General features: G+C 43.2%; 1 protein-coding gene across 1 annotated transcript in view; it reads right to left on the reverse strand.

Annotated features, from left to right (window-relative positions):
* Positions 1–7,855: 7,855 nt before the first annotated feature.
* The window catches only part of clpp (caseinolytic mitochondrial matrix peptidase proteolytic subunit), a 41,519-nt gene continuing 35,077 nt past the window's right edge, over positions 7,856–14,297 (reverse strand). The window contains exons 5-7 of the mRNA XM_084329586.1: positions 13,551–13,738; positions 11,808–11,913; positions 7,856–9,740 (exon numbers count right to left, since the gene is read on the reverse strand). Of these exons, the coding sequence (XP_084185712.1) occupies positions 9,514–9,740; positions 11,808–11,913; positions 13,551–13,738 (521 nt within the window). The 3' untranslated portion in view covers positions 7,856–9,513. The remainder of the gene's footprint in view (positions 9,741–11,807; positions 11,914–13,550; positions 13,739–14,297) is intronic.

Raw genomic sequence — 14,297 nt, forward strand, 5'->3', positions numbered from 1 at the left:
TTCAAAAGTATCCATTTTTACATTATCCTTTGGTTCAGGAGAAATATTTCAATGCTTTTGAGAAATATTATTTCTTTGTTGAGGTTCGTTCTTAAAAGCAATATTTTATTTTGGCTCAACTAGAAAATAAGCCTGGGACACGACCAATATCTGTGCACAACACATAATTTACAAGGAAATTATACACAATGATAGCATTTTAAAGATTACTCTAAAAAATACACCACTACAATGGATTTTAAGAAAGTGCTTTAAGTGCAAACTTTCAGCTTTAATTTGTGGGTATTTACATCCAAATCAGGTGAACGGTGTAGGAATTACAATTTAACTGCAGCGTCCCACTTTTTAAGGGACTAAAAGTAATTGGACAATTGGCTGCTCAGCTGTTCCATGGCCAGGTGTGTTGTTCCATTATTTATAGTCTAGAGTTAATTTCAAGTTTTATTTGTCTCATATAAAGTAAAAGTGCATTACAGTGAAATACTTGGTTCATGTATGAGCCCCTGAGAATGTGCTTCATACAGTCAAAATAATAGTCCAAACGCTATACAAAATATATGCAACAATATTGCATTTGGAAACTTGCTGTCAACTCTCAATATGAGGTCCAAAGAACTCCATCAGCGATCAAGCGTTCAGGAAAAAAAAAAAAAAAACATCATTTGATTTGGCCACACCTTTTTTGTGATTAAATCTTTTTATAAAAAAGTCCTTCACATGAAAGACAAAATGCAATACAGTAATGAGACTTCACAGGACAATAACGGCAATAATAATGACTAATAGAAATGATAAAAAAAACAATATAAAATGATATGCCAGACATTACAAAAGACGTTTCTTCCCCCGATCCACTTCGCCGCTAGAGCATGGCCTTTACTTTGTCAGCTGCTGAGGCCCACAACTCAATGTTGGATTCCCTAACTCCATCCAAGATGTCCATATAAATTACATCCAAGAGTGTCGAACCCCAATTGATTGCTGTAACTCTCACTAGAATGAGTATTTTTTTGTCGTATGGAGGCCGGTAGTAGGGAGATATAATTTAGGATTAGTGTTGTTGCGGAAAGTGGAATTGTGAGGTTATATATGTCAGAAGGTTTAGTGGTTATGCACGGATTTCCAAAAACGAGCCACCGGTGGACATTCCCAGAACATGTGCATATAACTTCCTCAAACTGAACAGTGACAAGACTGAACTTCTCATCATTGGCACCAAAACCACCCTCACCAGATCCGGACCCATCACACTCACCATCAACGACTCTACCATCACCCCCTCCCCCCTAGTCCGCAACCTTGGTGTCCTCCTTGACCCCACCCTCTCATTTGACCCCCACGTCCGCTCAATCGTAAAAATATCCTACTTTCACCTCCGCAACATCGCAAAAATCTGTCACTGCCTCTCCCCCCCCCGCTGCTGAATCCCTCATTCACGCCTTCATCTCCTCCCGCCTGGACTACTGCAACTCCCTCCTCACTGGTATCACCTCCCGCTCCCTCCATAAACTGCAAATGGTCCAAAATTCAGCCGCCCGCCTCCTCACTAACACCCGGTCCCGCGAACACATCACTCCTGTCCTCCACTCCCTCCACTGGCTCCCGATCAAACACCGCATTAACTTTAAAACACTACTCCTCACCTTCAAAGCCCTCCACAGCCTGGCCCCCCCCTACCTGACTGATCTCCTTCTCCCCTACCGCCCCACCCGTTCCCTCCGGTCCTCCTCCACTGCCTCCCTCACTGTCCCGACATCCAAGCTTAAAAACTTCGGAGATCGGGCCTTCTCTCGCACTGCACCCCGACTCTGGAACTCCCTCCCCCAGTCCATCAGAGACTCCCCTACACTCTCCACCTTCAAAGCTTGCCTCAAAACCCACCTGTTCTCCCTTGCCTTCAACCCCCCCCACCCCTAAACCCCCCCCTCCCCTCCAACTTGATTGATGTCTGTCTCCAGTCTTTTTTTTGTGCTGTCAGGCTGTCTCCCCTGTTCCCCCCATGGTCTCATGTTCCTTTTGTTTTTGTTTCTTTGTTGTTTTTGTTTTTGTTTCTTTGCTTTTGTTTCTTTGTTTGTACTCCTGCTCCCGACTACTGTCAGCGACTTCGGGTTATTGAGAAGCGCTATATAAATTAAATGAATTATTATTATATAAGTGCCAGTGGTCCCCAGAGCGCACAGGGTGCACCGAGAGTCAGCCACCAAACCCATAGCACACAGTTTCCTAGGTGTAAGATGCGTCCTATATGAATATAATTCAAATGTATTTGTTGGTGATTAGGGTTACGGGAAGCCAATGTGACATTAATCCAGACATCATCCCAATGAAACTCAGGGTCCAGTTCTGGGATGTCCTCTCGCCGAACTATATCTAATGTGGATTTGAGTAGGACTAGGAGTGTATAGAAATCTGAAACAAAACCCCTTGAGGTTGTTCAGTCTGAGTTTAAAAAAGGTGTGGATGCAGCGGCTGAGCCCACGGAACCCCATGCGCCTTGAGCGCTGCCCTTATCTGTAAATAAAAGTAAAAGGATGCGCCGGCAAGGTCATACAAATCTCTTGGGCCTTGAAACGCACGAAGACCGGTTTCATCATAAACATCCCCCAGAGTGACAAGATGGCATCCAATGTAATCAAAAAAGTCAACCAACAAACAAGATTCTTGTACCGGATCTCCTCTCTGGTAAACAAGAATAACATGGTAAAACGTGGTTGAATGCCGGCACCCACTTCAATGATAACGTTGTGAACGCATAATCTCTGTCTTAAATTATGGCTATGTGTCTAATCTGCCCGTCGTTTATCAATGACTTGTTTGCAGTCAACATTGTCGAAACGGATTGTTTTTTTTAATCGCTTCATTTCCGTTTTATAGCATTTTGAAAAGCCCTCGTTTTCAAGGAAAATATAAAGATTCCGTGATCTGCATTTACTGGAATATTCTGGCATACACAAAAACGTTGTAATTTTTCAGCCTATTTGTGAATCGTTTTCAAATAAACGCTAGATTATCGATAGTATATGTATACTTATGCACGCTATAGAAGCGGGCTGAAATATCGATTCTCTCATTTCCCGATCGCACACACACACACGCATAGGGCAAACGCTGATATCTCTGTGAAAATAGCTCTGATTATCCTAAGACTGGTAAAATAAATTCCTTACCTCAGATCAGATGTTATCCAAAAAGATTATTCCAATTCCTGATCGCCATTCCAAATATCGATCGTGTTTATTGATTCAGCGTTGGGTACTGTAAATACATAATCCACGCGTTTTCCGGGCCGGCGATCACAATGGATTCTTCAGTTGGCTTGACGGAAAAGTAAAATGAGGAAACTGGCCACCCCCCATCAGTCTAAACTAAAGGGGTGCAGTTACACAGGGAGAGACGATAGGGGGCGGTATCTTCCCAATTGAGCTCAGAGAGAGTGCAACACTAACCTGAGGCTCGATTGATGAAATATGAATTCAAATCGCCAATAAAAAAAAATACGACAAACAAACGCTATATAGCGTTGGCGGCACTCAGCGGTCGGCATGAACTAATGACAAAACGCGTTGCTGGCACTCAAAGTGTTAACAGGAGCACTCATTCAAGGATACTACGACTATGCTTGCACCTCATGGTACCAAAGCACCTCAAAGGCACTAAAAACAAGATTACAAACATCACATAGGCCTTTCACACCGTGCCGGAGCTGGTTCCCCAACGTAATCTCGAACCGGCCGGCGCGTTCACACCGGGAATAATTGGTTCGGAACATGACGGAGGCTTTAGTTCGGCCCTCTAAGAAAACACTGAGCACCGATTTTTCATGTTCCGAACCAATTATTCCCAGTGTGAACGTGCCGGCTGGTTCGAGATTACGTTCGGGAACCGGCTCCGGCCGGTGTGAAAGGCCTAACAAAACAAACTGGTCCGACTACTGCTTGACCTTACTCCTAGAACCCACCTCACCCCTGCCCACTTTGACAACCTAGGATGGCTTAGAGTAGACGACAGAGTACAGCAACTTGCAATGGGCCTGTCTACACATACACGACCAAGGTACCCATGTACATGTCGAAATACTTCCCAAAGGTCAGTGAATACCACGACCACAACACCAGAGGGAGTTCCACAAATCATGTTCAACCCAGATTCGGCTCAAACAAGGGACTAAACACGTTTCGCAATTATGCCACATCAATGTGGAACGCCCTACCCACAGCCATAAAAAAAATTTGAATCCTTACCCAGCTTCAAAACCACTCTCAAAGAGCACCTACGGGAGGCTGCAATTCGAAACTGGCCCCCGTAAATGTCCAAACCCCCCTCCCTATGCTTGCACCCCCCCCTCCCTCCACCCACCCCCTCCCAATGTAGTCTCCTCCCCCTCGTATGTATATATTTTCTGTTAGGATCTGTTTAACAGTACTGTATATTTGCATATCGTGTATGTCACAAATGTAACAGTACTATATATCTGTATGTCATAAATGTCATGATATATCTGTATGTTGTGTATGTCATAAATGTCATTATGAATTGAAAATGGGGGACCCTGATGTAAACAAGACGAAAGTCTTTCTCTGGTCTGCATCCCCTTAACAATTGTGTGTATTGAGCCGTACTGTATTGTACCCATTCTACAATCTGTTAATAAAGTTTTCAATCAATCAATCAGTCAATCAATCAGTGTGGACTCCTTTCTCACTGAGGGTTGTTAATTAATGGGTTTATGGCCAACAAGTAATCCATCAGGGGAGTCGATGTGGACGGTTGAGGATTACAAATACCTCAGAGTTCACATCGACAACAAACTGAACGGGTCAAAACATGCAGAGGCACTCTACAAGAAGGGCCAGAGCCGACTCTACTTCCTAAGGCTGAGATCCTTCAACGTCTGTACAAGGATGTTGAGGATGTTCTACGAGTTGGTGGTGGCGGGCGCCTTCTTGTACGCTGTGACCTGCTGGGGCAGCGGACTGAGAGCGGGGAATGCAAACAGGCTGGATAAGCTGGTCAGGAAGGCCAGTAACGTGGTAGGGGTGGAGCTGGACTCTCTAGTGGTGGTGGCGGAGAGGAGGAGCCTTGCTAAGCTCCATGCCATCAGGGAAAACCCCTCCCACCCACTATACACAGACTTGGCTGACAGGAGGAGCATGTTCAGTGCTAGACTAACACTCCCAAAATGTAGCACTGAACGGCACAGGAAGTCCTTCATTCTGACAGCCATCAGACTTTACAATGCATCTCTGTGCCTCACTGCATCACTGAGCACAGGGTGACAGAGTCGAGGTGCCATGGGCACTTGATAGTACAAGACCTCTGTGCATTACGCCATGTTTGAATCACATGGGAGATGATGGGACCAAATTGTAATTGACTTTTTGTAATCGGGGTGAATATATTATATCTTGTAATCTTTGTGGATAGACTGCTGCTTCCTCTAAGGCACACCACGACACAGCAATTTCGGGATCAAACCAGTTTATCAGGGGTCTCAGTGAGAAGGGCCAGAAATATAATTTAAAATCAGGGATTGCTAGACCCCCATCCTGTTTCCTACGTTGAGTGGTGGTTCTTTTGATTTGCGGTCGCTTGTTACCGTAATGCTAAATTGTATGTATGGTTTTTGTGATCGAAAATATTATCATGTTCATAAGTTCTGTTTAAATACATATTTCTCTGTACAAAGCTTTTAGTCAAGTCACCTAGGCGACAGTCTGGCGCATGTTCTTAAAACGGCCAAGGCCCAGAACAGTTTGACTTAGATATGACACGTCCAAGGTTCTTTTAAAATTAATCTTGACTCCAGTCTTGTGTCAGACACGACATAGGCCCTAAACCCATCTTTTGTTTTCATTTTCTTATCTTTGTTCATTTTTGTTTACCTTTCTTGTCATATCTGTTCATCTTTTGACGTCATGTCAACTTTGTACTTAATTGTAAGCCTGACCAGAGCTCTTTCTCACTTTCTGGTCAGAAGCTTGTGTGTACACTTGTCTCTCTGATTATAAACTAAGCATACTCTTTCTGTGGCCACAGAAACAGATAATAAACTATGTTCTATTTTTGATACAAATTGACTCGTCTAAATTTCTACAGTTCAGTCATGGCTGATTACAAATATTCCACAACAATTGTTAAGTTTGTCCAATTACTTTTGGTTCCTTAAAAAAGGGGTGCACACATGTAGAAACTGTTGGAATTCCTACACTGTTCACCTGATTTGAATGTGGATACCCTCAAATTAAAGCTCAAAGTCTGCACTTAAAACACATCTTGATTGTTTAATTGCAAGTCCATTGTGGTGGTGTACAGAGCCATAATTGTGTCAATGTCCAAATATTTATAGACACCAACTGTATAAATGATATGCAATTCAAATCACCAGGTTTGATGCCTGCTGTGGCTCAGATGTTTCCTCAACACCATCAGTGCCGACCTTGTTTACCTTTTTACCCCGTTGAATGCCATCATCCACTTCAATGTTAGCGTTAAAAACGCATAATCTATTTTTTTTTTAATTATGGCTATGTGTCTAATCTCCCCGTCGCTTATCAATGACTTGTTTGCAGTCAACATTGTCGAAACGGATTGTTTTTTTTAATCGGTTCATATCCTTTTTATAGCATTTCGAAAAGCTATCGTTCTCTCGAAAATTGAAATATTCCCCCATAAACGGCATTTATTGGAATATTCTAGAATACACAATTTTTTTGTCATTTTTCGGCCTATTTATGAATAGTTTTCAAATAAACGCTAGATTATCGATAGTATATGTGTACTTATGCACGCTGAAAAATCGATTCTCTTATTTCCTCATCAGCGATCACAGCCACACACAGCACAGGGAAAACGCTTATATCTCCGTGAAAACAGGTCTGATTATCCTAAGACTGCTAAAATACCTGAGATCAGATGTTATCCAAAAAGATTATTCCAATTCCTGATCGCCATTCCAAATATCGATCACGCTTATTGATTAGTGTTGGTACTGTAAATACATAATCGTCGCTGTTCTGAGGGCCGGCGATCACTTGGTCTCTTCAGATGCCTCGACGGAAAAATAAAATGAGCAAACTAACCACTCCCCCTGCATCAATCTGAGCTGATGGGGTGCAGTTACACAGGGAGAGACGATAGGGGGCGGTATATTCCCAATTGAGCTCAGAGAGACTCTGCAGCACTAACCCGAGGCTCGATTGATGAAATATGAATTCAAATCGCCAATAAAAAAAGACAAAAAACTACATTTGTCGTCGTCTGCACTCAATGGGGGGTCTGATAAAACGACAATTGTCGTGGCTGGCACTCAAAGTGTTAACCGGAAGTACCTCCAAAATATCTTGAAATGACCAATACCCTGATCCTTAAACACTTCTCCAATCTATTGTAATACATGGATGGTTCCAAATAGAGTACTCTGGTCTGTATTGAAATATCCCAAGTACCTTGTGTAACTTCTCCCACTCTACTCTGGAATGCTGCAAGATTGGATTATTCACCAATCGACTACCCGCAGTGTGCTCAATTGACCTGCCTCAAACCCAGCCGTCTTTTCTTGATCCTCCAATCACAACTGCTGTACTGTAACCCGAGTAACCTGATCAGTACTACTGTACTGTAACCAGAGTAACCTGATCTCACAGGTATAGCTGCCTTGCAAGGTAACTGAACAAGCTCTAATCATTCTTAACCTTTCTGGCTTCTGTAACGGGATAGTTTCCTATATGGAATATATTTCTGCTGGGGAGACGCTACACCCAGACCCAATTAAACCTCAAATTATATTTGAGATGTAGTTATCACAAAGTCGACTTCAAGAAACAAAATGAAAAACACAAAAGTTACAAGACTGCCTTTTCTTTTTTTATTAATGTCGAACACCCCTTCAGTCACATTATGGATTCTGGGCTCAAAACAGGAGGAGACACGCCATATTCGACCATTCACATGACACGTATAACAGATGCCTTATCTATTTTCATATAACAAATTAACTTGTTTAACTTTATGACGGTTGTCGGTATCACATGGCTTGCTTTTACCCAGACAACTCGTGTTTCAAGGCGTGGTGCCTCGTTGGGGGCATTATGGGAACATAATTCCAACAGATGCATCCTTTACATGGCCAATAACTGGCCCCTACGGATTATGCACACACAATTCTGTGTTTGTGGGAAGCACCAGCGTATATCCATGAGATGGTACCAATGGTGTAGTGCTATATGAGGAGGGGGATGTATATTTTCATGGTCATCGGACAGAAATGTGAGTAATGGCAATAAAGATATGAGTGTGCTCCATGTGGCTGTCTGTGTACCGTAGACTAACTAGAAAGTACAAACCTTTTGGATTTTGGTCAAAATGATTAAAAACACTGTACGTATTCAAGTCTGAACAGACGTCTTGTCTCTGTATGAACTAATGTAAAACTGGTGCATTATTTCCACCAGTCATTATCAGCGAAGTGAATTTTAAAGCTGAAATAATTATTTTCTGACCACTAGAGGGTAGCATGGGGCCACTCTCAACACACCCTTAATTTCTCCCAAAAACGAAAGCACTGTCTTGTCTCGACAAAGTGATAATTTTAAATATTTAGTTTGTTAAACAAGGTAGGTAAATAGATCACCTAAAAATGTAACACTATTCTGGCAGCACAATATTGATGTAATTAAGAGATTCATTGAAAACGTTTTAAATGCATAGGTTTAGAAAATAGGCGAGAGCTAAAGCATGGGCAGAAAATGATTGACAACACCCTCTGATAGCAGGTGGTCATAAGAAGTTTTTAAAATGTGGATAACGGTGTCAGAAAATAGTCAATGCAGCTTTAATATTTAATATAATGATATTCACACCATTTTGAATAATAAGTGCTCTGCTGTTTTATGGCAACCATGGTTTTACCTACCAACGGCGACCGCATTCTACGTCAATATGCAGGGATGTGATCGGGACACAAAGCCAGATGTATTGGGGGAACCGGTAGACAAACACCCAGGAGAATTGAAGAAAAAAAATGGACATATATGGACACGATCAGGATAGAATTAGGCCATATTACTGTACGTTCAAATGCAACGCGAAGCGAGATGTAGAGGTGAAGAGACGCAGCTTCGCTCTAGCGAACGGCATTCGCTCAAGTTGAAAATGTTTTCAACTTGAACGAGAAATTCGTCAGGCGGGACAAAGCGAATACAGGTATATCTTAACAATGAACATGATATGCTACAACTGCTCTGCAGCCTATAAATATTGGAACAGGTTACATTTAGAAATGGTCTCGTCTTTGTAAATGTCGACAATTCCACCGTCGAGACCAAACACTAGCGTGTATACACGCCACTTTTCTGGTTGTCAACGGTCAACGATATTTCTCTTGGCGTTGTATCTGAACGTACAGTTATAACTGGTATGCACCGAGGGGACTCATCTTTCTTGCTCTCAGGACACCTCGAGCATAGAACTCGTAGAGCGCTTCCAAGGAATTCCGATCATTCAGAGGTCAACAGTTCAAGGTTCGGGTTTGTAGGAGGAGGTGGGGTTGGTCCCGGAGGGTCCCTGGTCAGGGCTGGCGGGCTCGGCGGTGGGAGAGGGACCGGCCGTGGCCGGGGGCTCCTTCTGGACCAGCTCAGGCTCGTCTTGGCCTGCCTGGGGCGGGTGCACCAGGACCCGGTCAATGATGCCAAAGTCCTGGGCCTCCATGGGGCTCATGTAGCGATCTCTCTCCATCACACCCTCTAGGAGACATGGAGGTAGAGAGAGGTGAGCACTCTACAATAGGGCTGTCAAGTTGAACGCAAATTAAATTAATTAATAACATTTAATTAATAACATTTCAAAAACATTATTCATATGGAGGTGAACTGAAACTGAACTGAAAGTGCATCGCTGGTTGATTTCGTGATTTTGTGCCTGCAATGCAAGCCAATAGATGGGTGTTAAAGCACAGCCCAGTGCCTAATGATAGTTTCCCATTAGTACTTCCCATAATAGCAAATACAACACACAATGAAATTGTACGCATTTTTCGCCTGCTTCAATGTGCTAATAATATTATGTACATTTTATTGGTAATATGCTAATTTCATTAGAATTTACCTCATTTCAGTCTATTCATATTCAAATTGTATTCTCAGGGACAATCAACAGCCCTATTCTGCAATACCTAGCGTGGCAAATTTTCTTTAGGCACATACGGATACCATCTGTTCTTAAAGATTCAGTACAATGAAGATCTTGTTTTTCAATCTCCAATTGCATTTTTAACAGAAGGTATGTTGATCCAAAATGTTAGAACTGTTGTTATTGTGAAAATGCTGACTAAAGCCCTTTGATCTCTATCCCCCTGGATATCAACAGAATCAAACCATTTGAGATATCCAATCTGCTTCCCTGAAAACAATGCATAATCTACTCGGGTTACCCTGATTGGCCCATCTGTCAGGTGTTAGTAGTTGTAGACAATATCAGCTAGCTAGTAGAATTATGTTTCCATATTTTTATTGAAAAAACGCTCTTCACAAAAGCGTGTTTGAGCTGCCGTGTGTATCTCGGTACGACATGTCTGCAGCACTCTTACATTTTCATCTTGCCAACAAACAAATCCAAAATAGGAGAACATTTGCTAAAATACGCATGGATCTTGCATTGTTCCATTGTTCTAATGTTGCCTTATGCCATATTAATCCCCACCACTAATCAACAATGCATATCTAAGTCTCATCTACTGTATATGTTTCTTTCTACACATTGATGGCAGAGTTGGTGTCAGTCAAACTACTTGCCGTATTTATAATGTAGTAAAACATGCAGTACGCAGTAGATTCACCTTTTTAATTTTAAACACTTGGTGAAACATCTTAGTACACACAACATTTTTGTGGTACACCACTTGCAAATACCTCCATCCCTCATCGGCGACAATTGGTGGAAGGTTTATTATGCTTTTACCCGCCACCGTGATTCAATTCCTGATAACATTTTAGAGTACGAAAATATCGTCTAGATCTGAAGAAACTCCTTAAGGCCTTTAAAAAAAAATTTGTGTTAGTAAATCATGAGATCAAATCTAGTCGCCTTCTTCTAAGAGCCGTTTGTGTATCATGGTCAGGTGGTATTCATGAGTTTTACTTCCTAGCTGGAATGGGCTCCAGATTTTAGCGAACAGAATCTACCGATGGTCTCCAGTGGTTGGCCCGTGTGTTTGGAACAGAACCTACCGATGATCGCCAGTGGTTGGCCTGTGTGTTTGGAACAGAACCTACCGATGGTCTCCAGTGGTTGGCCCGTGTGTTTGGAACAGAACCTACCGATGGTCTCCAGTGGTTGGCCCGTGTGTTTGGAACAGAACCTACCGATGGTCTCCAGTGGTTGGCCTGTGTGTTTGGAACAGAACCTACCGATGATCTCCAGTGGTTGGCCCGTGTGTTTGGAACAGAACCTACCGATGATCTCCAATGGTTGGCCCGTGTGTTTGGAACAGAACCTACCGATGATCTCCAGTGGTTGGCCCGTGTGTTTGGAACAGAACCTACCGATGGTCTCCAGTGGTTGGCCCGTGTGTTTGGAACAGAACCTACCGATGGTCTCCAGTGGTTGGCCCGTGTGTTTGGAACAGAACCTACCGATGGTCTCCAGTGGTTGGCCCGTGTGTTTGGAACAGAACCTACCGATGGTCTCCAGTGGTTGGCCCGTGTGTTTGGAACAGAACCTACCGATGGTCTCCAGTGGTTGGCCCGTGTGTTTGGAACAGAACCTACCGATGATCGCCAGTGGTTGGCCCGTGTGTTTGGAACAGAACCTACCGATGATCGCCAGTGGTTGGCCCGTGTGTTTGGCGTAGATGTAGTTGATCTGCTTCTTCAGCTTGAGGATCTCCTCCGCCTGGATGGCGATGTCCGTGGCCTGGCCCTGCAAACACACGGCACCAGCGGCAAACCGGTTAGAGTTGAACAATATATCGTATTCAATATTGATATTGCGGAAAAAAAAGAAAATCAAGATACAAACATGAAAGTGAGACTTTGCGCTTCACTCAAGCCTCGACACACTAGGCCTATAGAACACAAGGAGAACAGCCCTCACTGGGAGGGTTGGTGTAGCAGTGAAATGTCTTCCCACGATATAGTGTTGTAGAAAGGTTACCGAATGGGTTTTAGACTAAAAAGTAGATCTAAGCAACACCGCAGAAAAGATCATATTGCACGCCATATAGCAATTGCACCATCTACTAGGACGAGGCACCCTGGACACACTCTGCATGTGTGCAGGATATAGTGCCCCGTGGCCCCTTCGCATGCCTCCATACCGGCAGCGTGGCAACATGGGTAGAGCTCCGGACTCATGATCGGTAGGGACACCGTACAGTTGCAAGTGTCGTCCTTCAGATGAGACGTTAACCCGAAACAGTAGGGGGTTCCCCGACGTTCCTGGCCAAATTCCAAATCAGGTCTCTGACATCAAGGCCACCTAATCACCCCCCCGCCCCCTCCCCCTTAATTGGCTGATATCAATCCGTGTCCTGAGCCGTTCAGCCATTGTGTAGTGTGATATGCCCCTAGTGCCATTGTATGGCAGCCATTGAGCCTGCGTAGCCCAAGGTTGGGTGTTACACAGTGGTGGTGAAGGGAGGCAATTTCCACCCTACATTGTGGGGAGCACTTGAGTGTCTAGAAAAGCGCTATATAAATGCAATGATAATAAGATAAGATATTCCTTTATTGATCCCCTTGGGGAAATTCAGGCATCATAGCAGCATGGGGGGGGGGTACAGGTAGTAAAAAGCAGTGTAAACAATATAACAAATCAATATGCTTAACATAACATAATTAACTCTGGACATGTGCATAATAGTCAACAAGGTGTGAGATGGGGGTATGTATGCCCCCTGTTATTTGCCATACAATAAATTACAATATATAATCTAATACAATAATCTAAATCTAATCTAATATATAGTCTGAAAAAAACTAAATGCTAAATATATGCAATTTCTAATCTACTAATCCAATAATCTAAATCTAATCTAATATATAATCTAAAAATGCTAAATATATGATCTGATGAAGTATACAGTATTCACTAGGGATGTCCGATATTATCGGCCTACCAATATTATCGGCCCATATCGGCATTCAAATGTGATATCGGAAAATATCGGTATCGGTTTAAATTTTTTTTTTTTTTTTTTTTTTTACATTTCTATAACCTTTATTTACCCAGGCAAGCAAGTAAGAACAAATTCTGATTTTATTTATTGTCAAAAGTATGCATAATGTTGTGTTAATTCCACAACAAGAGATATGCAATGTTAATTACCTGAAATTATAAAAAAAATTGTGGGGGGGAAACCCTGCATATATCGGTATCGGTTGATATCGGAAATGAAGAGTTGGACAATATCGGTATATCGGTAAAGAAGCCAATATCGAGCATCCCTAGTATTCACATAAGGTGCGGTATGCATAGGTAGTATATTGTCCTTTTAGGTTCCTAGTAGTTGGATGTGTGGCAGCAGTCCCTTCCCACTGTAATTCATTAATTCCTACCCTGGCTCCGCCGGAGGGCTGGTGCAGCATGATCCGAGCGTTGGGCAGTGAGTGCCTCATGCCTGTAGTGCCCGCGGCCAGGAGCAAGCTCCCCATGCTGGCCGCCTGGCCCACGCACCAGGTGGAGATGGGGTTGAGGATGTACTGCATGGTGTCATAGATGGCCAAGCCTGCCGTTACCACGCCACCTGAGGAGACATGAAAAGGGGGGGGTTACAGGTTTTACAACAGCATTGCAGAGAGTAGAGATAGGCATTATGGCAGTGTGTACAACTTCTCGACTAACACTGCGGCCGACAGTGGCTCAGGAGGTAGAGCAGTAGTCCCCGTATCTGGAGGTTCCAAGTTCGATTCCTGCTCCTCCCCTCCGTGTCGAAGTGTCCTTGAGCTTGACACTTAGCCCCTAATTGCTCCTGATGAGCGGGTTGGCACCTTGCATGGTTGCTTCTGCCATCGACGTGTGAATGTGTGAGTGAATGGGTCAAATGTGAGGAACAAATTGTAAAGCGCTTAGTAAGAATTTACAATTTTTCTTTTACCACTGGAAGTAATTATTACTAGAGCATCGAGGCGGGTTGCGAGGAGAGACACCAATTACTGTACAAGTTCTGTACAGCAAGTCAGCAGGAAGGGTACAACTCTGGCAGCTGAGGGTAAGTAACATTGTTTGTCAAACAGCATTGAACTTGAGTTAGCATTATCGTCACGGTGACCAATCGCGGCCACTCTTATTGTCTGGGACCAAAT

The sequence above is a fragment of the Notolepis coatsorum genome, assembly GCF_963971535.1.
Source record: "Notolepis coatsorum genome assembly, chromosome: 14".
NCBI classification, from domain to species: Eukaryota; Metazoa; Chordata; class Actinopteri; order Aulopiformes; family Paralepididae; genus Notolepis; species Notolepis coatsorum.